Source organism: Capricornis sumatraensis, chromosome 2, assembly GCF_032405125.1.
Source record: "Capricornis sumatraensis isolate serow.1 chromosome 2, serow.2, whole genome shotgun sequence".
NCBI lineage: Eukaryota > Metazoa > Chordata > Mammalia > Artiodactyla > Bovidae > Capricornis > Capricornis sumatraensis.
Window position 1 is genome coordinate 128,041,975 of NC_091070.1, and position 25,531 is coordinate 128,067,505.

General features: G+C 43.8%; 1 protein-coding gene across 3 annotated transcripts in view; it reads left to right on the forward strand.

The window, feature by feature from the left end:
- CD58 (CD58 molecule) overlaps window positions 1-23,985 on the forward strand; it is a 49,581-nt gene extending 25,596 nt beyond the window's left edge. Inside the window, exons 2-6 of one of the 3 annotated variants that reach the window (XM_068964254.1) lie at window positions 2,323-2,619; window positions 7,537-7,818; window positions 13,465-13,536; window positions 15,898-15,938; window positions 21,102-23,985. In XM_068964254.1, the coding sequence (XP_068820355.1) occupies window positions 2,323-2,619; window positions 7,537-7,818; window positions 13,465-13,536; window positions 15,898-15,938 (692 nt within the window). In that variant the 3' untranslated portion in view covers window positions 21,102-23,985. Of the gene's footprint in view, window positions 1-2,322; window positions 2,620-7,536; window positions 7,819-9,646; window positions 9,735-13,464; window positions 13,537-15,897; window positions 15,939-21,101 lie in introns of those variants that run through there. The other 2 variants (XM_068964256.1, XM_068964255.1) reach the window with 2 other exon arrangements.
- The last annotated feature ends 1,546 nt before the right edge of the window (window positions 23,986-25,531 follow it).

Below are 25,531 nucleotides of genomic sequence, written 5' to 3' on the forward strand. Positions count from 1 at the left end.
ACTCTCATCCGTTTATTCATTTACAAGACATTTCCAGCCTCCGCTGTTGTGTGTGGATAGACTCTCACACCTCAAATCTTACTCCTGTTCATGCCTTTTCATGGGCTCTGGTTGTGTGGGAGAAATAGTGCTTGACCAAGAAAGCCCACAATTGGTCCATTTACTATTTTTTTATTTTTCTTGTACTCTTTCAGTTATCCTGATTGCACCTCCAAAAATTTCAAACAGTGAAGTTTTAATTTATCTTGAATGTCTTTCCCTTAACAGCTGCTTTTCTCTCTTAAGAAAGTTAAGTCTGGAACAAGATGTTTTTAAGCCCGTTTGGGGGTATCAAGAATATCCCAATCTAATAGTGATAGTCAATGTTTGCCAACTGGATTGATGTGGAGGAGGCGGGAGGCTCTGATTTGAAGCATGAGTCAATTTCTTGGCTGTAAATACTCCCACTGTGGTGGATTTCAAGCTATCAACCAGACTTCACTGAATGGAGTCCTGCAGGGATACCTACAGTTGGCTCCGACGTGCCATTGCGCTCAATCCTTGAGACCTTAAACTTCATCACATCCCCCAACTTTCTTCTTAGTCATTCTGATTTCATTTAGTGGTCAGCCAAGAAAGAGGCCTGACAGTCACAGTTAACCCCTCTCATCCAATCACTAAACCCTGTTCATTTCTCTCTCAAATGTCAAGTCTGTCCACTTGTCCCTTCCCGCTGCCAGCAGCCTAGTCTGGTCTCCTGACCCGCCATTCTTTCATTGCTACCCCACTGACCTATCTTCTGGCTTCTCTGCCTTCACACTTGCTCATCAACCAACGTCCACCCTGCAGACAAAGTCAGCCTGCTGAAATTTAAATTATATCATGCCAGTCTTCTGTTTAAAACCTTTCTGTGACTTTCCCTTGCAGTTACAATAAATCCCAAATCCTTAGCTTATCTTGCCTGACTCTGCCCAGCCCCTCACTCCCGGACTCTGTGATCTGGCCCCTGGCTGCCTCCCCAGCCTCATTGCCCACCCATTCCCCTGCCTTGCTCTGTTCCAGCCATTTGAAGTGAAGTTGCTCAGTCATGTCCGACTCTTTGCAATCCCGTGGACTGTAGCCTATCAGGCTTCTCAGTCCATGGAATTTTCCAGGCAAGAATACTGGAGTGGGGTGCCATTTCCTTCTCCAGGGGATCTTCCCAACCCAGGGATCGAACCCTGGTCTTCCGCATTGTAGGCAGACGTTTACCATCTGAGCCACCAGGGAAGCCTTCCAGCCATTTGGAATGGCTTTGATTTCCTCCAACATGCCAAGCACATTCCTGACTCATGCCCTGACTCCTATCTGCTGGATCACCTCTCCTACACCTCCTCTTATCTCGCTGACTCCTCTTATCTTCCAGTGCTTTATTATCCTGTGTCAGGTCAGCATGATCTCCTAGGAAAGGCCCTTGACTGGGTGGCTCTCCTTGCCTGCTCAGTGTCTTCTCCCTTGAGAGCCTGGAGCGATACCTGTCTTGTTTGCCACCCTATTCCCAGCATGGCCCACAGTACCTGGCATGTAGTTGGTGTGAAAGTGAAAGTTGCTCAGTCATGTCCAGCTTTTTGTGACCCTGTGGACTACACATTCCATGGAATTCTCCAGGCCAGAATACTGGAGTGGTAGCCTTTCCCTTCTCCAAGGATCTTCCCAACCCAGGAATTGAACCCAGGTCTCCTGCATTGCAGGTGGCTTCTTTACCAGCTGAACCACCTACGGTGCTCCAGAAATGTTGAATCCATTTCTTGTATTTGGGCAGACCCCAGTTCCCTAATTTTTTTTTTTTTTCAAATTTATTTATTTATTTTACTTTTGCTTCTGCTGGGTTTTCATGGCTGGGCGCCAGCTTTCTCTAGTGTGGTGTGCAGGAGCTACTCTTCATTGCAGTGTGCAGGCTCATTGTGGTGACTTCTCTTGCTGTGGAGCACAGGCTCTAGGCAAATGGGCTTAGTAGTTGCCTCGCAGGGGCTTAGCTGCCCTGCACCACGTAGGAATCTTAGACCAGAGATCGAACCTGTATCCCCTTGCGTTGCTGGGTGGATTCTCACCCACTGGACTACCAAGGAAGGGCCCCCCACCCCGTTTCCCATTAAAGAATAAACTCTACAGGGTTAAGCATGTTCTACTTCCTGTACTTTTTATCAGCAGTTTATCAGCTTTGCACAAAAAGTAGCTAATGAATAATTTTTACCACTAAACTTAATCATTTTCCCAAAAAGGCATCTTGGAAGCTAGTTTCCTATTTTTGATCAAGTCATATTACTTTTCCTAATCAATTTCTTTTTTTTTTTTCCTCTCTAGATTTCATCAGCTGTTTTTCCCAAGATATTTATGGAGCTATGAATGGGAATGTAACCTTTTACGTTTCAAAGTCTCAACCGTTTACAGAGATTATGTGGAAGAAGGGGAAGGATAAAGTTGTAGAATGGGATCAAATATCTGGACTCGAAGCTTTTCAGTCTTTTAAAAATAGAGTTCATTTAGACATTGTGTCAGGTAACCTCACCATCACCGGGTTAACAAAATTAGATGAAGATGTGTATGAAATTGAATCCCCAAGTGTTAAAAAGAGCTCCCAGTTCCACCTCAGAGTGATTGGTGAGTATCCATAAATTTGTTTGTTCAAATAGCAAATTTCCAAGTATTTTAAGAGACTAATACTAACCAATGGTTTATGGGAAGTAAAACAATGAGTTATGTCACGTGTTGTCAGGGATTTTCTCTCTTTCTGGTGCCCAGGAGCCACTTTCAGCTCCCTGTCATCCTCTCAGGGAAGAGAGTATGTGACTGAGGTCGAGAGAAGAGCACAAGCTGGCCATGGCAGCAGCATCCCTTGTCTTGCAGGGAATGTTCTGGAAAAGGGTTTAGTGGCAACATGAGCTCAGAACTCTTTGAACACCTGTGAATTGGAGTTCCTGCTTCCGCCTGCACCCCACACATGTGGTGGGATTTTATTTTCCCTCCTCTTATCACTTTAAACTGGAACTGGGGATAGGATTCAGGTTCCTCTGTGCTTCTCACGAATGCTTCCTGGTTATTCTCTTTCCCTCATCTCTAAAGCACTTGCCTTGTTACAGGCTTCCAGAGGCTGATGGCTACATCTACATGTTTGTTTTTTTCCTCTAGTTTTATTGAGAAATAATTGACATTCATCACTGTACAGGTTTAACGCATACAGCTTGGTGGTTTGATTCACATGCATTGTGAAATGATTATCACAGTAGGTTCAGCTAACATTCATCTTCCCTTGCTGTTCTCAGATGTCCTAGTAATGCTTTGTCTCATAGCTGCCTTTTCTGTGCTGCAGCATAGCACAGCTCAACCCATTCCCATCTCTCCCCTCTGATGCATCACAGTTTCCGCTCATCTTATCCGAGGTGTGAGTATAGTTCTAGGCCTACTTCCTCTAGGTTAAAGGCTGTCTTAGGAAGATCCAGCCGGTGACAAAGTGTGTAAGATAGTTTCCAGGGGGTGAAGTAGAGACAAGAGTGCAATATAACAGTTCAAGTCTGAGCTCCCTACCTCCTGTTTGTGGTGGTCTCAGTGGAACAGGATATGATGACTAACTGGATGAACAGCTGTCACTCACCAGTTCAACTACTGAGTGTTGGCGACATTGGAAGGAAGACAGAATTTCTCTCTTGGTCACCATTGTAACTTCAGAGCCTAGCAAAGGACTTAAATAGGTAATAGGCACTCAACAGATATGGAAGCAATTGATCTGGATGGTGGGATATACAACTGATAGAAATGGGTGCCCTCAGACTGGGTGACTGGTTTGTCCAGGAGATTATGAACTCCTTTTAGATAAGTGAAGCTTGTTAAGGTGTGCAGGCATCCCCCTAGAACCAGTTGATGCCACTGAAGAAACAGAATCTTTAAAACCTGCAAGTTGGGGATCTGGCAGTTTAGAGGGCAAACAAATGAAAAGATTGGCTCAGAATTTAAATTAGAATTGAATGCTTCTTAAGAGCCCCTTTATAGAGTTTATAAACCTGAGTTCAAAACAATTTCTCTTTCTGAAACTTCATGAAATGTTTAAAAATATAATTTAAAAATAATTAAAATTTTAAAATTGCCCGCTAACTCAACAATGGTGCTTGATTCTGATAATTAAGCCAAGTGGACCGTTCTTAGGAAGCTCAGCAAAGGCCTGGGGAGGCGCAAGATGCAGGGCATGTGAGTTTCAGTCAGGAAACAGTGAGTAATATTGGCATCAACTGGTTCTAGGGGGATGCCTGCACACCTTAAAAAGCTTCGCTTATCTAAAAGGAGTTCATAATCTCCTGGACAAACCAGTCACCCAGTCTGAGGGCACTCATTTCTATCAGTTGTATATCCCACCATCCAGATCAATTGCTTCCATATTAAATGTGTCGACTTCAAGTTCTGGTTTGGGAATCTGGGTTTTAGCCTGTGGCAATCAAGAGCCTGGGGAAGGAATTGGCAGCCCACTCCAGTATTCTTGCCTGGAGAATCCCGTGGACAGGGGAGCCTGGCGGGCTGCTGTCCGTGGGATCGCACAAAGTCAGATACAACTGAAGCGACTTAGCACATGTACATGCGTTGGAGAAGGAAATGGCAACCCACTCCAGTATTCTTGCCTGGAGAATCCCAGGGATGGAAGAGCCTGGTGGGCTGCCATCTATGGGGTCGCACAAAGTTGGACACAACTGAAGCAACTTAGCAGCAGCAGCAGTCAAGAGCCATTGTGTCTCATATTGGAACAGAGAAGTGCCTTAATGAAATGTATTTTTGGAAGGTTAATCAGATGATATCAACTTATGGTGGATTAGGAAGAGACCCCAGGTTGGAAGCTATCATGATCATCCTGGTAGACAGAGGTGTTGGTAGCAGATGTTTGGAAAGGAAAGAACCAGAAGGTATTTCCAAGTTAGAGTTAATAAAATTTAGATTTTGGTTATAAAAATATACATCTGAATGTCAAAATGATTAGTCACACTTTATTTTTTTTTTTTTTAGAAATGAGGAAGTCATACTTCCATGAGGGTTTGTTAAGACTAAAATAATAAGACTCAGTAGCCTTCCGGAGACACCAGAACCTTTCAGAAAAGATATTTTAGACGGGGATTTCCTGGTACCTCCTCAGTTCAGGGCATCTTTGTGCTTTTCTAGAGGTGAACATCTGGCTTTCTTCCTTCCTTCAAAGTCCCCTTAAAATTGCCACCATCAACATTTCATAGTTCTTCCCCATCCTCTTACAACCTTTATTGCATGGGGGCTGGTAATGTTCATATAAATAGGATTAACTGCTCTGTCCTTAATAAGTCTGGACTAGTATATGACTTTTTATTAAGGTGTATGTATGAAAATATAGAAATGTCACCAGATATGTGTAAGAAATTCTCATTTCTTACAGAATAGTGCGTTCTTAATTCATAACTATATCAATTAACTAAGTTGTCCGATGGATGAAGTAGGCACATTTCTTGCTGGTTGTTTAAGGGACAGATGTAACTAATGTTTGTTAGATTATAGCTGCGGTAAGTCCTGTGGGCAGCGAAACATTGGCTGAGTGTAGTCAGTCACTCAGTCGTGTCTGACTCTTTGTGACCTCATGGACTATAGCCCACCAGGCTTCTCTGTCCTTGGGCTTCTCCAGGCAAGAATACTGGAATGGGTTGCCATTTTCTCCACCAGAGGATCTTCCCCACCCAGGGACTGAACCCACATCTCATGTCTCCTGCATTGGCAGGAGGGTTCTTTACCACCAGTGCCACCTGGAAAGACCCAACATTGGCTGAACTAGATCAGAAACTAGAGTCTGTAACAGAACATGGTGAACTTTTCATTTCCGAAGTAGAACTCTGTGCCCGTTAAACACTAATTCCCCCCTCCCTCCTGTCTCCCTGTTCCCTGGTAACCATCATTCCATTTTCTGTCTCTTTAAGTATTTGGCTCCTCTAAAAACCTCCTATAAGTGGAATTGTACAAGATTTGTATTTTCATGACTGGCATATTTCACTTAGCATAATGCCTTCAAGACTCATCCCTGTGGTAGCATGTGTCTGAATTTCCTTTCTTTTAAGGCTGACTGCAAATGTGATTTTGAATGACCATGGTGAGGATGGTCTGTGGTTTTCCAGTAGACCATGGGATTCTGAAGTGATTATTAGAAGAGGCTCCAGGTTGACTCCTTGAGCTCTGGGTTCAGCTGTCATTTCTGCTCAGGACCTGTTCTTGGCCAAATCGTGAAGCATGGCTTCTGGGCCTTCCCAGCGTCCCCTCACCTTCCTCTCCCTTTGCCCTTGAATGCACACTTTACTGATGCCTGTTTCTGCCACGACTCACCATATGTCACCCTGCTTACTGATAGCAGGTACTCTGCAGTGAATACACACTCGTGTGGTGTGTGTTTGTGTATGAGTTCTTTTAACAAAAGAACAAACCTTAAGACAGCATGTAATGAATAATATGAGCTAGATTAAACCTAAAACTTGAAGAAGCCCCCAAGCAGAAAGGAAAGTCATGTATAACTCGGGTCTAACAAGACAGGCTGGGTGTTTTATTTAACTGAGCCAGAAATAGAAGGAGAAGACGAGGGCAAGATGAGTTGTACATGTTTATTTTTTAGATTGTTAGTTGGAGCTTGAGTTCCTTTGTCTTAGAAGATATTTTAAGTGACAGTATAGTATCGCATCGTCTTGATGGACTTGACTTTGCTTTTTAGTATTTCCAAGGTATTGAAATTTTTTTTTCCACATGCAACTTATAAGGTATTGAAATTTTATTATCCAAATGTGTCCATGACCACTTTTTGTATATTTGATATATTTTTACATTTTTTCTCAAATCTCTTATGATTGGTTTTAGGTGGAAAGGAGAGATGCAAGAAGGTGTATGAATTAATAAATAAACAAGTGGTTGATACTGTCAGCTGATTAGCTTTGAGGCTTTAGAGAGAAATGATGGGACATCATGACTTGTGTCTTACTCATCCTCAAAGGCCCACCTGCCTTCACCAGTAGCAGGCGTTTCCAGAAGAAACCTGGGGGTGATGCCTCTAGACTGGCAGGCCTGTGACGCGTACCACACCCTCCTCTACCTCTGAGTGGGACCAGCCCACAGTATAGCTCCCCAGAACCTTGAGCAAACTCATTTGAGTCAGATGTCTTGGAATTCAGCCTTTTTCAGATTTTAGAAAGGTGATGTAAATGATCTCTGTGTGTGTGAGGAAGCACTTCACTTAGTTAATGGGGAGCACCTTATACTCAAGCAGGTATTTTTAGTAAAACATGATAACAAATATTTGTGAACAATCATTTGGCTTTCAGACGTCTTTGGATTTCAGAATTGAGGATAAGGGATTCAGGGCCCATATCTGCACTGAATTTGATCCAGAAGAAAATAGAATTTTCTCCCCTTGGTTCTCAAGGAGTAGTCTGCTTATCTTTTCAAGCTCGTAAGGAAGTTTGGGAGTTCTTTGTGAATTTGTGGATGAGGAGTTTAAATATTATTCTTTTCTGTACTAAACATCCCTTTTTTTCCCCCCAGAACCTCCTCCAACACCGTCAGCATCTTGCTTCTTGACTGAGGGTGGAAACATTACTCTCACCTGCTCGATCCAGGAAGGTGACCCCAAAGAGTTCGATGATAGTGACCTAATACGGTATTTGTGGGAATGTCCGCCAACAGTACAGTGTCACCGTGGCTCGATTTCATCTGAAGCGTTTGTCTCAGCGGAAAGTGATCTTTCACAGAATGTTCAGTGTATCGTTAGCAATCCATTGTTCAGAACATCAGCTTCCGTCTCTTTGTCAACCTGTTTGCCAGAGGGTGAGTAAGTGACTGCATGGGTTATGGTAGAGGTCCTATATACAAATGGGGTTCACGGACCACTGGTGATTCATGAATTTCACACCACAGATTAGTGGCTAACTCTCACTTCACAAAATTGAAACATAAAATGAGTTATAGTTTTCACAGATACTTAAAAAAATTTTTTTTTTTGTTTGGCTACACAGAGTCTTAGTTGCAGAATGTGGAATCTTTAGTTGCAGCATATGGAATCTTTAATTGCAGTATTCAAACTCTTGCAGCACGTGGGATCCAGTTCCCTGAACAGGGGTTGAAACCAGACCCCCTCCCCTGGGAGCGCAGAATCCTAGCCATTGAACTACCAGGGAAATTCCACTTTGTTTTTAGACCTAAATCTAGTATTTTTTAGTACTTTGTGTCAAGCACCGTTTTAATACGTATGTTAATTCTGTTCCCACACAATCTAATAATTATCCTTATTTTATGGAGGAAACCAAGATGTGATTGGGAGTTTAAAGTGCTTGTCCAAAGCCACAAACCTGTAAGTGGTAGAACCTGATTTTGAAATCAGGCCATCCGGCTTCAGAGTCCATTCTCTTAATTACTCACACTTATTCACTGCTTCCTAATATTCTTCATAACCATTATGTTCTTCAAGTTTGCACATGTGCCACAAGAAAGTGCATTCAATATGCTTGTGTAGGCTAATACTTGATTAATAGCGTGACAATCTGTCTCAGCTATGGTCTTTTTATGTTGCTTAAGTTTCATGTATATTTGTAATTTACAGTTCTCCTTATCTATTTTTTATATTGTACTTCCAGTTTACAGAGGGATCAGTAATGTGAAAGTGGTTATTAAAGCCTAAGAGATGAAATGTATAGTCAATACTGTATTTCAGGATAATACCACAGTTGTAAAGTGTGGACTGGATTCTAGGGCAGACAAGAGAATGTGAGTCTCCTTAGGCTGGGGCAGGGTGATTCTGTGCATAATTTTTTTTCTAAACAAATGAAACAGAAAAAGGCAAAAAATGAATATAATGATGTTGGTTTGTAAATTGGCCCACTGGTCATAACCCTTCATAAAGGGCAAGGAGAGACTGAGGAAGAAGGCAGCCACTCCAGATTAGTGGTGGCAGGTTTAATAAGCAAGGAAGCTCACTTAGGAGGCTTGTCTTGGGTGACCTCAAGAGGAATAGACCTCTGTGTCTGCCTGCCAAATCTTAGAATTCATATAGAGATCACGATTCAGTCACATAGACCATCCTGATGGCCTCACAACTCTTAAAGTTCTCTCTCTAGGCTGCATCCTTAAAAACCGTTCGCATGGTGGGACTAGCTCGGAGCATGTACATTTCAAGCACAGGAGTGGCTGTGCTGGGCCTCTGATGGCCTGGGTCCAGTTCTCCAGTCAACTTACAATCACATCCTTTTAATGATATCTTCCAACAGATGAATATGAACAAGTCTGAATTTTATTTGGCTCCTGAGCCATTCTCCCTAAGTCTCCCACATATTGAACGTTTAAAAAACTTTTCAGATAATGATAGAAAGCCATTAAGGTTATGATATCATTTTCAGACAAAGCAGTGTGACTTCTCCAGTAAAACAAACAAATGCTTCCAGAAAAAAGTATGAAATGGCTTGCAATTCGTAACTGATAGACTGGGTCTCTAAAAACAGAGGAAAGACCAAGCCCGCAGAGGTGTCTTTCGAAGCATTTATACAAGTAACACAATTGCCAAGAATATTAAAAATCCATTTGCAGAGTTAATGACAGTTACTATACTCGGAGCGAACGGTCCTTCGTTACTTCCACTTATCGGGTTTTGCATAACACCCAGGGCGTACAGCGTGGGAATGCAGTTTGTGTGCTTTACACTGAGAAGAAGAAACAAAGCCAATGCGCGTTCGGCTTGGACGTGTGTGCAGTGTGCACAACCACCAAGGAGAAAGAAGTTGACTGTCTACAGAATGAACAAGCAAGTTGAAATCTTGAGAAGCTTCAGGTGTTCAAAGAGTCAATATACTTGAAGGAAATCCGTTCAGTTCAGTCGCTCAGTCGTGTCCGACTCTTTGCAACCCCACGAATCACAGCGCGTCAGGCCTCCCTGTCCATCACCCACTCCCGGAGTTCACCCCAACTCATGTCCATTGAGTCGGTGATGCCAGCCAGCCATCTCATCCTCTGTCGTCCCCTTCTCCTCCTGCCCCCAATCTTTCCCAGCATCAGTGTCTTTTCAAATGAGTCAGCTCTTCGCATCAGGTGGCCAAAGGAAATAATTCTATTACCTTTGAAATATTGAAGGAAATATTATTATTACTATTATTGAAGGAAATAATTTCTAAATAAAATCCTTAGAATTATGTGGGCTATTTTAAGATTTTTAAGCATTTTCCCCTCCCACAGTTTTCGTTTAACCTTTGCCCTTAGAATTGAATGCTCAAGTAAGATGCTTTTCCCTGTTGATACCTTGAGAAAAGATTGTCACAATAGCATCCCTTTCATTGATACAAAATTTGTTGTTATATCGTGTCCAACTCTTTGCCACCCCATGGACTGTAGCACACCAGGTTCCTCTGTCCTCTACTATCTCCCAGAGTTTGCTCAAATTCATGCCCATTGAGTTGGTGATGCCATCTAACTATCTCATCTTCTTTTGCCCCCTTCTCTTTTTGCCTTCAATCTTTCCCAGCATTGGTCTTTTCAGTGAGTTGACTGTTTGCATCAGGTGGCCAAAGTGTTGGAGCTTGTTTCAGCAACAGTCATTCCAGTGAAAATTTAGGGTTGATTTCCTTTAGGATTGACTGGTTTGATCTTGCAGTCCAAGGGACTCTCAAGTGTCTTCTTCAGCACCACAATTCAAAAGTATCAATTCTTTGGCACTCAGCCTTTATATATGTATCTAATTCACTGTGCTATATCCCTGAAACTAACACAGTATTTTAAGTTAGTTCAGTTCAGTTCAGTCGCTCGGTCATGTCTGACTCTTTGCGGCCCCATGAATCACAGCATGCCAGGCCTCCCTGTCCATCACCAACTCCCGGAGTTCACTCAGATTCACATCCATTGAGTCAGTGATGCCATCCAGCCATCTCATCCTCTGTCATCCCCTTCTCCTCCTGCCCCCAATCTCTCCCAGCATCAAAGTCTTTTCCAATGAGTCAACTCAGTTTAATGGAAAGCAAGGATAAATGATTAACTTTTCTCAACTAAAAAAGGTAATAATAATAATTGAAGGTAGGCAGCCTTGGGCACACATTGCTGCTTTATGCAGTTGTCAGAAACCCAAGTATGGTCTGGCTCCTGCCACCTCCCCTGCTATCTCAGGAGTGGGACCCAGGGAGGGAAAAATAGTGTGTCTTACACCTTCCAGGGAGGCTTTTGAGAAATACCACACAACCCTTCTTGCATCTCATTGCCCAAAACTTGTCACATGGTTAAACCTCACTACAAGAAAGGCTGAGAAACTAATTTTTTAGGTGAGTGGCGGTATGCCCAGCTGCAAATCTGAATTCTTTTACTAAAGAGGAGAGAATAGGTATGTGGGACAACTTAACAGTTCCTAACCAGGGACCTCTCAAATCAAACCAGTGCCTATTCATTCTAACCCACCTGTGCTCCAACTAAGAGGAAAGGGGGTGTGTTCATATTCTCATTCATTCATTCATTTTCTGTCTCCTCTTCCCTTTCCTCCCCTCCCCTCCTCTCCCCTGTCTCTTATAAATGTTGTATTTGCTGTTAGTGACCCTACCCTCTCCCTTAGCAATGTGTGGTGATTGTTTTGCCATATCCTCTGTGTTCTGCCCTTAGATTTTTGGTAGGTGGATAGAGTCCACCTGATGAACCATCATTATTTTTTGTTGTGGACACTTTGGTTGTTTTATCTTTTTGATATTGTAAGGCTGTAGTAAATATCTTTGCGCCTTTTTTGGACGGAGAAGAGAGGCACATCACTGATTCTGTCTGTAGGTTAGCATCTTAGAGATGGAACTGCAGAATCAAAGGACATTAGTAGAGATTCCAATAGGTTGATGGTAATAGCTAACAGGCTTCCCAGGTGACGCACTGTTAAAGAATCCACCTGCCAATGCAGGAGACTCAGCTTCAATCCCTGGGTTGGGAAGATCCCTTGGAGTAGGAAATGGCACCCCACTCCAGTACTCTTGCCTGGGAAATCCCATGGACTGAGGAACCTGGTGGACTGCAGTCTATATGGTCACAAAGAGTTGGACATGACTGAGCAACTGAGCACACAATAGCTAATCACCTCTTACATGTATTGATTCAATTAATGCTCACAGTTGCCCCAGGAGGCATATTTCTCAGGTCGAGAGAAACCTGAGTCTCTGAAACATTAGATCACTCACTAATCCAGCGTTGTGGCAGTGATTCAGGGAGACTGTAGGCACATCATTAGGACAGGGTCAGCTGCTCTATGGTAAACACTTCTAAGGCTTGCTGTGCACGGCTGCCACATTGCCCTGCCAAGCACGCGATGCCAAGTTGTGCTGCCAGTGGCAGGATGGGATGGCCAAATAGTGAAATACTTGCTGCTTTTAATAAAAAGCACTGGACCTGTTATGTATCAACCTTGTGCATATAAATTTACTTATTCACAGTGAAAGTGAAGTGAGTCGCTCAGTCATATCCGACACTTTGCGACCCCATGGACTGTCCATGGAATTCTCCAGGCCAGAATACTGGAGTAGGTAGCTTTTCCCTTTTCCAGGGGATCTTCCCAACCCAGGGATCGAACCCAGGTCTTCTGCATTGCAGGCAGATTCTTTACCAGCTGAGCCACCAGGGAAGCCCAAGAATACTGAAGTGGGTAGCCTATCCCTTCTCCAGGGGATCTTCCCGACCCAGAAATCGAACCGGGGTCTCCCACATTGCAGGTGGATTCTTGACCAACTGAGCTATCAGGGAAGCCACTTATTCACCTAGTTATGTTTTATTAAGTCACTGTGAACACAGAATTAGTGAATATTGAAGCATTCCTCCCAGGGGAGATATAGGGTTAGGTTCCTGCAAGTCTCTGATCACGTTTGAAAAGGAATCTATATAGAACCTTGTTTTATGTGTGTTTCTGTTCAAAGACACAGTATTTAATATATGTGATTAATGCATGAATGGTGAAATTCACAGCCAGCAGGACCATAACTGATGCCTAAACGAAGCTTATCTAACATGTGTATTCTCTCTATGACATACACAGCCTGCTTGTGCTTGGGAAATACTGTGTGTCTTATAGAGAGAATACACGTGTTAAATAAACTTCATTTAAGCATCAATTATGGTCCTTCTGGCATTTCAGCACTGTTTTTGAGGGCCAGTTTAGACAGTGAAATAGGCAACAAAAAAGCACAAAATGTGGAACACATGGCACTAAAGAGATCACAAATAGGATCGTGTCTACAGTACAAGGTCCGAAACATGAGGGCAGAGTTTCGCCTTGACCCTCAGTTGGGAACAACAGTTTTCAGCATTTTGTTGCCTGTGTCAGCGTATGACTATGAAAGTACTGCAGGTATTGGTTTGAGGAATGCAAATAAATTGTAGTGAATAGGTAAATCACAAATATGAAATCTGCATATAAGGAGGATCAGCTGTATCTGTTTTGGTCAGTTCAGCTAATTGTATTTCTTTTTTTTTTTCCAGATTATGCAAGGCATAGGTATGTGCTTTTTGCCATACTGCCAGCAGTAATATGTGGCTTGCTGTTTTTAAAATGTATGTATACTTTTTTCCTTAAAAAAAAAAGTTTTCAAATGGGAATTGGTTTTTCAAGGCCAGAAAATGATTAATTTGAAGATGAAAACAAAGTTTGACATTTTAGTTGTTTCGCAAAACCTTTTTTGTTGTACTTGTTGGCTGGGGTTCCCTGAGATTCTGCATTATCCTGAGGCGGTAGGAATCCTTGGGCTGTAGAGACCATTACAGGAGTGGGAACACAGCCAATAATACTTGAGACCATTCCACAGCCTCCTGTCTATGGTCTGCCTCAACGTACATTACACTTCTGGTCTCCAAGCCAGACTTTGCAAAAAAAACAACAAAACTCTTACTCTTGGCTGCTGTGGTCATAATTCCCATGACTTACAACCCAGAAGCAAGTCCGAGGTAAGAAGGAGTTTTTACTGAGTCAGGTGATGTGGAGAGGGTAAAGCTGACATGGTATTACCTGTATTGCCTTCCTCAGCCTCCTGAGATCTCGGACCAATCCGGAAGGCAACCCATATGTCCTGGAGAACTGGTGACCCTGTCCCAGTCTATTCTTTCCTGGAGACAAGAAACCCCTCCTTAAGTCCTAGAGGATGATGACCAGTCTGTAAATTTCAGACTAGGGGGTTCTTGAAGCCCTAACAGTTTCCGTATCAGCCTTCGCCAAAAGGAAATTTACAATTTGTCGCTCCCATAGGGATTGTTGAAGAGTAAGGTTTCCACAAGGTGAAGGCATCCTGGATCCAGGTCATTTCATACTTGTGTCTTTAATCAAGTTCACAAACTAGATTTCAGTTTCCCTAGACCTGCACTGTTCAGTACGGTGTGTTATAGCCACATGTAATAATCTAAATATAAAATTTAATCAATGAAGATTAAACAGAATTTAAAATTTAGTTCCTCAGTCATACTAGCCACATTTCAAGTGCTCACAGATGGCTAGTGGCTACCATGTTAGATCAAATAGAGAACAATTCCATCACTTCAGAAAGTTCTATTATAGGCCAGTACTGACCTAGTCTGTTTTGGGGTATTGGCCCTAGAATGTGATTTCCCAAAGATACCATTTCTATATTATAGGTTTCAAATACCATGTAGATCTCTAAGTAATTGACTGTCAGTCAACTGAATCTCCTCTAACCAAGTTATAAAAAAATCAGCTGAAGAAGGTTTTAAGGCATCATTACCAATAAGTAAAACATCAAGGAACTCAAGTGTTCTTTCAAAAAGTTATTTTTAATCCCCAAATAGCAGTAGTATAGTTAATAATGTCTTTAACAGATTGGTACCAGAAACCAAAGTAATTTTCTACTCATATGTGTTTTTTGGGGGGTAGGGAGGTAAGATGTCTATGATCACAACTCCTGAGCCTAAAAAAAGAGCCCTGTGTACCCATATAACTTCAAAACAACTGACTGACTTAACTTATTACAACAAACAAAAACAAACCTTTATTCAATGGAAGGAAACTTACCCCAGTGGTCAATACTGATTGCACCATATATCCACCCCCCGCCAAAAGTAACCAATAATTACTTCAGCAAGCATCTCAATCCTAAAGCCAGTAATTGGAAAGATGAGGTATTTGGCATGGAGCCATCAAAACGGGAGAGAGTTGAATGTACACAGATCCATCAGCTAGTTGTAGTTGACACTTTTACAAGCTCATTCAACCTTGTGGACTCAGCTGCCGGATCATCAGCATGGCTCCAGGCTAACTGGTGCCTTTGATGGGGAGGCAACTGAGGGATACATGTGAGACCATATCTTAACATCCAAACTGGTGCTGTCCAAAATAGTAGCCACATGTGGCTTTTCAAACAGTTAAATATGAGAGTCCAAACTGAGATGTGCCATCAGTATAAAATAAACACTAGATTTGTAGGACTTCTTATTTAAAAAGGAATGTAAAGTATCTCATTAATAATGTTTATACTGATTATATGTTACGGTAATATTTTTGATATGTTGGGGTAGTTAATAAAATTAATTTCATCCATTTCTTTTTACTGTATCATGTGGCTAGTAAGCATATATAAGTACTTAGGTGGCTCACATTATATCCCCATTGGGGATCGCTGGTCCAGGATATTCTAGCCTTCCCTCCATCTTTAGCTTCATGCAAAGTTGCTATAGAAAAAAACATTCATCAACAGTTTTTGTTTTTCTATCATCTGATGACCAATTTTTGAACAACTCTTTGGCTCAACTCAGTAGCCAATTTGATGTGAGCATTTAAGAGAGTAGGAAAGACCAGCTCGACAGGGCTGTGTTCTTGAGTTTTCCCAGTTCAGGCCTCTAGCCAGCAACCCCACATTTCAGCTTTTTTTTTCAGCTCTTTAATTGAGACAAAAATGTCTTCATTTGTAGGTTTTCTGGGACGTCGTAGCCAACGAAACTCAGGGGCCTAGGTAAGTAACCCATAGACTGCTCAGTGGGCAAGTTATGTATCATGTATTAAAAGCAGAACAACCCCCATGTAGAGGGCCTGTTCCTTGGGGACCCAGGTTCTACTTGTCTGTCAGTTAGTTGCCTTGAACAGTAATAAGTAATACCAGCAGGTTACTCATTAAGTACCAACCATTCACTTTCCATGTAACATCTCATTCAATCCTCTCATCAAGCCTTGCAAGGGGGTATCATTACAGCTTGTTTAGAGACATCAAATGGAAGACTTGGAGAAGTCAAGTCACGTGACTCATAAATGGTAGAGCTGGGACTCAAATCTAGGTCTTCAGACTCCATGGGTTATCCTGTTAACCACCAAAAATATACTCCCTCCTTCTTCCATCCCAGGAAAATGGAGCCAAGGATAAGGTTCATTAGGGAGCCAGGGTCAGAGCTGGGCCTGCATCATGAACAAAAGATAGGATTCAAACACAATGAATGGTTGCCATGGGTGAAGGAAGTTGCCTTAAGGAGATCCAGAAGTCCCTGTCCTTGCAGAATCCCCGTGGTCAGGAGGCAGAGGCTGATGAGCTAGACTTTTAGGAATTCGAGGAAGAGTAAAGCTCAGGGCTGGAAAGGGCAGGGTTGGGGGTGGCAAGTCACCCCTTTTGGGGCAGCATATTTTGATGGGATAGGGGTTGAGCCAGGCCAGGATACTGAGAGAGAGCTACCAAGAGGTTCAGTGATCTCTCTCTGGGAAACCACTGAGGATTTTTGAGCAGAGCTATGCTTTGGGACGTTGTCTGTATTGGTAAAGCATACAGTGAATAAATAGACAAGAGGCAAAACATGGGGACACTGGTTAGTGGATAAATGAAATAATCTAGCCAAGCAGAAGAGAAGCTGTATCGGTGTGATTGTGGCACAAATGAAAGAGGGATAGACTTCAGGGAAAGTGTGGATATTGTATAAACAGAGTCTCAGCAGAGAATGCAGTCTGGCACCTGGCTCCCTGGGGTTCAGTGGTAACTCCATCTCTCATAGGACTTGGACAAGTCAATGAACCCCACTGCACCTCAAGTTTCTTCTGTGGAAAATGGGCATAACAATAGTATAGAAATAATGATAGTTTAGGTCATAGTAGCATGGAAATAACAATATGTACAAGCAAGGTGAAAGTGAAAGTGAAGTCGCTGAGTTGTATCCAGCTCTTTGCGACTCCATGGACTGTAGCCTACCAGGGGCTCCTCCATCCATGGGATTTTCTAGGCAAGAGTACTGGAGTGGGCTGCCACTTCTTTCTCCAGGGGATCTTCCCAACCCAGAGATCAAACCCAGGTTTCCTGCATTGCAGACAGACGCCTTGCCATCTGACCCACCAGGGAAGCCACCAAGCAAGTTGGTGTAATCAAAATGCTTCAGAGTGACTGGCTCATGTTGTGCTGTGCTTAGTAGCTCAATCGTGTCTGACTCATGATGACCCCATGGACTGTAGCCCACCAGGTTCCTCTGTCCATGGGATTCTCTAGGCGAGAATACTGGAGTGGGTTGCCATGCCCTCTCCTCCAGGGGATCTTTTCAACCCAGGGATCAAACCTAGGTCTCCCACATTGGAGGAGGACTGGCTCATAATGGTGCCCAATAAATAGCTGTTTTGGTTATGACTCTTCTTCAAGAAAGGAGCCAAAAGCAACAGGAATTTCAACTCTTGGCAGCACTGCCAGACATAGCAGGAGTCAGATGGAGCCCTTGTTTGGAAAGGTGGATTTGTGCTCAGTCAGGCCGAGTTTGGGGTGCAGGCACATTATGTGGGTAGAGATATCCAGCACCTAATTGGAGAAGTGGCTATAGGGGCTGGGGCTAAGGTTACAAGTTGGGGAGCACCTTTGTCAGGACAGTAACGGCTTGCCAGAGCATCTGAGGTCACCGAGAAATAGAAACCAGAGGCCCTCAAGTGGAGGGCGAGGTGGAGGAGTCCAGGAGGAACACCGCGTTATGGATCCAAGGGAAAAGGCCATGCATTAGAGCCTCAGGGAGGCAAAGGAGGAGGGCGGTGGCCACGACCTTTGGCTTGGCTGAGCGAGTTGGCTGGCTTTCATGAAAGCCACTGGCTGAGTGGCTGGAGTAGGGTGATGGAGCCATCACTGCATGGCAGTGTTGGCCTGAGAGCAGTGGTACCTTGGACCACTGGGTGGGCTGGGAGGTTTCTTTCCCTCCAGCTGCTGGCCAGGACAGTGACCAAGTCACCTGGCAAGTCAGCTACTGCAGAAGGCCTGGGACAAGGGATTCTAGAAGACAGCTCAGCCAGCTGCAGGGTGCAGGCTGGGCAGGGGTACTGAGGCCACCAGGGCTTGGTGGGCTAGGAGGCCCCGTGGAGAGAGGGTGGAAAGGGATCAACAGCCCATGGATGAGGTGAGAGGCAGGTGTGCTAGGAGTGTGGGGGCAGCGGCAGAAGACCTGGAGGTTATGGTCGGGGGCGGGGGCGGCGTTGAGATCTGAAGCAGTGCTTGTGAGGGCAGGTGAGGGTGAGATCCTAGGCAGGGCCTCTGCTGAGATCCTGATGGTAACAGTGGAGGTGTGGCCTTCATGAACAGTGACAGGGCATGTTGTTCATGCGCGGGCTGTCATCCAGGGCCACTGAGAAAGGTGACGGTGTAGTCCAGGCCTCGTTCCTTTACCTGCTCCTTCATTCTTTCAACAAGCACTCTTATGGAGATGACTAGGTGGCAGGCACTGTGTGAGCCGATGCCTTGAGATCAGTGTACCCAGTGAGGCTAGACGCTGTATGAGATTCAGAGAAAGTGTATATTAGGGATCCTACCTCTGAGAAACTTAAGGTCACACTGGGGAGAATGGATGGGCATGTAAGAAACAGGACTTAGGCAAGAAGCCCATGGTGATGGACTGGAATGGACGATCAGGGCTAGGCAACCAGCAAGGGGGAGGGAAAGAAAAAGAATCATGAAGACTTTGAAAGGAGTACGATGTGAGCTAGATCTTCAAAGCAAGAGCAGAGAGGGAAAGGCGTTCCAGCTGGGAGAAGCAGCAGAGGCAGAGACATAGGCGGGAACCAAACATAGCATCGTTATTGATAAAGAGGTCCGCCTGCTTCGCATCAAATTGAAGAAGTGGTGAAAGAGGCCATATTTGCAAGAAAATATTTGGAAGTCAAGAGCATTAAAATGAGTGATATGGGAGTAGGGAGGCATTTGTAGGTTCTGTGGCACGAGAATTTTTCATGAAAAATATTGCCTTGGGATGATGAGCTAGGAAGAGAAAACTGACATCTCAGGGTAACATCCTGAGGAATAAATAGGTAGCTTGGGGCTGGGTGTGGGAGAGGAGCTTACTTTTCTTGGTATATTTTTGTTGGCTGTTCAGATTTTGTATTTTGTGTGTTTCTTACCTATTTAAGAATGCCTTTTGGATTGAAAGAGCCCACTGTGGCTGCAGAGGGGAGTTTCCTAAACTCAGTTATTAAAGGGTTAACAGATGTGGTGGAGGGGCAGGGCAGGGGGAGGTATGGGGGACAAGCATAACCAGAAAGAAATGCAAAATTGTCACATCTCTGTGAGTAGCCATATACGGATGTGAGATTTGGACCGTAAAGAATTAGGCTGAGCACTGAAGAATTGATGCTTTCAAATTATGGTGCTAGAGAAGACTCTTGAGAGTCCCTTAGATAGCAAGGAGATCAAACCAGTCAATCCTAAAGGAAATCAACCCTGAATACTCATTGGAAAGACTGATGCTGAAGCTCCAATACTTTGACCATCTGATTCGAAGAGCTGATTCATTGGAAATGACCCTGATGCTGGAAAAGATTGAAGGCAGGAGAAGGGGGTGACAGAGAATGTGATGGTTGGATGGCATCACCAAATCAATGGACATGAGTTTGAGCAAGCTCCGGGAGATAGTGAAAGACAGGGAAGCCTGGTGTGCTGCAGTCTGTGGGGTCACAAACGAGTCAGACATGACTCAGAAACTAAACAACAAGATTCTTAGTAAGGAAAAGGCCTATTTCCTTTACCTAACCCCTCTGATCCCAGCACTAATTTTTTTTTATTGTCAAATTTCTTTAACTTTCCCCAAACTAGAAGATATAAAACAAGAATTTGTTGTGGTTTTAATTTGTATTTTGCTAATGACTAATGATCCTGAACATCTTTTCATGTCCAGCACTGATTTTTTATGAACTCCTTTTACCAAACTCATGCAGATCTTTTGGAACCCTGGTCTGATCTGTTCTATGGAAATACAGACTGTGGGGAAGACCAAAAAAAAAAAGCCATGAAATGACCTTTTCTCAGTTTGAAGGAACTTTGTCAGGCAGGGCTGTAGCTGAGTTGATTTCCTCTGAGTCACTCAAGGGTGTTCTGTCATCACCACAAAGATGAATAATCAGGAAGAGAAGCTGAAAGAAGAAAACCATGGCCAGGATATTCTTGTGGCAAAGGAGATGGCTGTTAGAAGGGGTGACGGTTTACCTATGGGTCTTACGAGCTCAGGTCTGTTATTTGGGGATACCAGGATTCAATTCAGCATGAAGAAAGTGAGCCCTAATTCTTCATAAAAGAAATAGTTCATGTCATAGGCTCAGTAATTACACTAACGTCATTATTCCACTCACGTTATCCGCAAGTCTACTCTCTCAAGCCATTCAGCACATGGCAAGATGTCAAATAAGTTCTCTCCCATCCTACAGTTGGCAAACATCATAATGAAAATAATAATCAAGTACTATTTAGTACAGGAATTACACATCTGATAAAAAAAACTCCATCTTAAAGTAGTGAAGAGAAGTTACTTTAAAAATGACAGCATACTTAGAAAATATTTGAAGAAACAAAGAAAAAGTTAAAATCCTTTTATGTGTCACATAGAAGAGTAAATGTCAGATGAAAAACAAAACGCAAAAAGCACAAGTGTAGAAAGATCAAGACTGAGTTGGTTTGAGAAGCTGGGACTCTGAATTTGTGCTGTGCACCAGGACAGCACTCCTGGCAGATCTCCAGCTACCATCCCATAAGACCAGTCTCCCTCCACCTCTTCTCCCTAGAACTCTTGCTTTTGATGGGTTTATTACAAAAGGGCTGCCTGCATTAGAATAAGAGGGTCATTTAGACTCATATACTGCAGCACAGATTGACTGTGTTTTATTCTAATATGAGATATTTCTTTTATAGTGCCTGTTGTTTGGTAACAGAAGATGAAATGGAACACATGGTAATTAAGTTATTTCAGTCGCTTCGGGAAGGCATCTGATTTACCATTCATATATTACCTTCTCCTTGAGGAAACTCTGAAAGTCTGCCTGAAATGGACCGTTTATGAGAAGTAATGTTTCCTAGAAGAAACAAGGACTAACACATAACAGGCATTAGCTTCTACTCTGTCACCCACACTGAACATAACTGGATGCTATCTTGTTCCTTGTTTATTATAAATTGTATTTTTCTAGAGATGTAAATCTTTGTAAATAATGTAAGTATGTGTATGTATATGGCGAAGCAACTCCCAGAATTTCCTTTATCTTCCATACTTTGGTCCCCATATGGTCTCCCTGGCCTTTTCTGACCCCATCTATCACCAGTAAAACCCCTTGTATCCTCTTTAATGAATGTCCACGTCCCCTTTCTGTTCTCATGAGCCCTGGCAGCCATCCTGAGGGCCAGCGCTCCTCTCCTGTGCACTTTGTACAGTGGGCTCAGGGGAGGAGCGGCATCCTCCTGGCTCACCTCTGCTTCCAGACCGTTGCTCCTTCTCCAGCTCTGATGCTCACGCCAGCAGACCCACACCACCCAACAGCCCTTTTCTGAGTTATCTTTGTTATTCCTCATGCCATGAAGATTTTAACACCAGGTGGAAACCACTCTCAACCCTGCCCCTTTCAGAACTGGAGTGTTTTCAAAACCTGCAGCTTCCAATACCCTGGCATGGTCTCCCCCAGGGATCTCAGCTTCCTTTCCCAGCACCGCCTGGGCCCCGCTCCTGGCCTTTTCAGCAATATCACAGCCCCTCAGTATCTTAGCCACCCCCTCCCTTAGCAGCCCCTCACTAGCGATAGCATGCCCTCTTTGCTTGCTGTCTTCCACACCACACCCCCAAGGGGCCCTAATCCAAAACTCCAGCGGTCCCACCAGGACCTGCAAGCTGGCCACCCTGCCTCTACCCTGGCACTCATCCTCTTTGAGCCCTCCTTCTCCTCACTCTTTGGGGTCTACAGTGTTCAACAGGGCAACTCCACCCTCACTCTTTACCCCTATACTTGGCCAGCCCCCAGCTGCGGTTATAGTCACTTGTACTAGTTACCTTCCCTCCAGTCAAACTGCTAAACATCCTGGAGAAAAACATACCACCTGGCTGATGAGTTTCACTTCAGTGACAGCACACCTTAAAGGGATTCCCAGTGTTTCTCAGAGGTCCTCGTTGGATCACGCTGGTCCATTCGCTGCTTCCTCATTGCTCTTCTCACACCCATAACGCTGTGTCCTCATTCTCAACTTCTCATTGTGCTTCCTATATCACTGAAAAAAAGCACTGAGGAGACCCCTTTTCCCACTCCCCGCCCTCCCACACCTCCCACCCAGCTGCGTCAGCACCCATGTGCCTTGCCTCCCCTCCTGTTACTGTGGGTGAACTCGTCTCACTCCTCCTAAAACCAATCTCTCCACTTGTCTTAGTCTGCTTGGGCTGCCATAACAAAATACCGTAGACTGGGTGACTTAAAAAACAGAAATGTATTTGTCCTAGTTCTAGAGGCTAAGCCCCAGATCAGATGCCGGCCAGTGTGGTTCCTGGTAAGGTCTCTTCCTGTCTGGCTATGTCCCCACATGGCAGGGAGAAGAGCTCTGGTATCTGTTCCTTGAAGAAGGGCACCAGTTCTGTTGGATTGCGGGCCTCCCCTTATGACCTCATTTAACCTGTATCCCCTCCTCCCAGTCCTTACCTCCAAATATAGTCACAGCAGGAGTTAGGGTTTCCACGTGACTTTCAGGGGGTGGACCATTCACACTGCTTCTGCACTGGATCCCGTCTCTCCTCATCTACATAAGGACATCACTCTTGTCTTTGCCCACCCCTCTCTCCCATCATCAGCTCTTACCTTTCTATGACATCATACATACTGTCATTTCTCATATCTTTAAGAAAAAACAAAATACTCTTGACTACACTTTCCCATCCAGGTCTTGTCTCACTTTTCTGCTCTCTTTATGAAAAGTTCCTCAAAGGAATGATCTGTACTTTCTTTTTCTGACTCTTCTCTCCCCATTCTTCCTTGAACACAGGTCAGTCAGGCTTTCACTCTCACTACTTGCCAAGCTTACCAAGATCTTGCCGAGATCAAGCTTGCCAGGCCCTCCTGGGAGATTGGATGGTCAGTTCACAGACCTCTTCTTATTTTGCCCGGAAGCATAATCTGAAGCAGTGGAGGGCCCCTTACCATAGTTCAGTGCTTTCTAGGTGCTAGGTTGGTCTTCCCTGGTGACTCAGTGCTAAAGAATCTGCCTGCAGTACGGGAGATGCGGAGATGCAGGTTCAATCTCTGGGTCGGGAAGATCCCCTGGAGGAGGGCATGGCAACCCACTTCAGTATTCTTGCCTGGAGAATCTCATGGACAGAGGAGCCTGGTGAGCTGCAGTTCCTGAGGTTGCAAAGAGTCAAACATGACTGTGTAACTTTGCACACACACATACACACACAAGTACTAGGTTTGGCAGGGTATTCAAGATGAAGAAAGCTCATAGTGTGGCAGAGCAGGCAGACCTGTGATCACTTGTGGGATATACGCCACGTCTTAAAATGGAAGTGTATCCAAAGGAAGAAGGAGGTAACCATAAGACCCAGCAATCCCACCCATTGGAATATACCCAAGAGAAATGCGTCCAGACAAAAACTTGCACACGGATGTTCATAGGTCATTATTCACAGCAGCCAAACAATGGAAATACTCCAAATACACATACATGGATGAATAGACCAATGAAATGTGGTCTATCCATACAATGGAATGATACTCAAAGGTCTTTAGTAATGCAAATGTTTGATGATACATGGTAAAGAAAAAGTCATTCTTACTCTAGGTGGTTGGCGGGTGGGGAGGGAATACTGACTGTGAAGGGGTATGAGGGCTTTAGGGGGGTTAACGTTGTTATTTCTTGACCCACATAATATTTACAACAGACTATACCTATGGTGTATTTGTATAATATTAAACAACGTTTTTCAAAACTCAAAATACTGAAGTTCTGATTCATGCTACAAAGTGGATGAACCTTAAAAATATACTAAGTGAAAGAAGCCCACGTGCACTGCCATGTGAGAAATAGCTAGCTAGCGGGAGCCTGCGGTACAGTGTGGCGCGCTCAGCTCAGTGCTCTGGATGACCTAGAGGGGAGGGACTGGGGGGTAGGAGGGAGGCCCAAGAGGGAGGGGATATACGTGCACATACAGCTGACTCACTTCTTTGTACAGGAGAAACTAACATTATAAAGCAAATATATTGGAGAGGGAAATGGCAACCCACTCCAGTATTCTTGCCTGGAAAATTCCATGGACAGAGGAGCCTGGCGGGCTACAGTCCATGGGGTCACAAAGAGTCAGACATAACTGAACATGCATGCGCCCCAGTTTTTATTTTATTTATTTTTTTTTTTTAAATTTTAAAATCTTTAATTCTTACATGTGTTCCCAAACATGAAACCCCCTCCCACCTCCCTCCCCATAACATCTCTGTGGGTGATCCCCATGCACCAGCCCCAATCATGCTGTATCCTGCGTCAGACATAGACTGGCGATTCAATTCTTACATGATAGTATACATGATAGAATGCCATTCTCCCAAATCATCCCGCCCTCTCCCTCTCTCTCTGAGTCCAAAAGTCCGTTATACACAGCTGTGTCTTTTTTCCTGTCTTGCATACAGGGTCGTCATTGCCATCTTTCTAAATTCCATATATATGTGTTAGTATACTGTATTGGTGTTTTTCTTTCTGGCTTACTTCACTCTGTATAATCGGTTCCAGTTTCATCCATCTCATCAGAACTGATTCAAATGAATTCTTTTTAACGGCTGAGTAATACTCCATCGTGTATATGTACCACAGCTTCCTTATCCATTCATCTGCTGATGGACATCTAGGTTGTTTCCATGTCCTGGCTATTATAAACAGTGCTGCGATGAACATTGGGGTACATGTGTCTCTTTCAATTCTGGTTTCCTCGGTGTGTATACCCAGCAGTGGGATTGCTGGGTCATAAGGTAGTTCTATTTGCAATTTTTTAAGGAATCTCCACACTGTTCTCCATAGTGGCTGTACTAGTTTGCATTCCCACCAACAGTGTAGGAGGGTTCCCTTTTCTCCACACCCTCTCCAGCATTTGTTGCTTGCAGATTTTTGGATCGCAGCCATTCTGACTGGTGTGAAGTGGTACCTCATTGTGGTTTTGATTTGCATTTCTCTGATAATGAGTGATGTTGAGCATCTTTTCATGTGTTTGTTAGCCATCCATATGTCTTCTTTGGAGAAATGTCTATTTAGTTCTTTGGCCCATTTTTTGATTGGGTCGTTTATTTTTCTGGAATTGAGCTGCATAAGTTGCTTGTATATTTTTG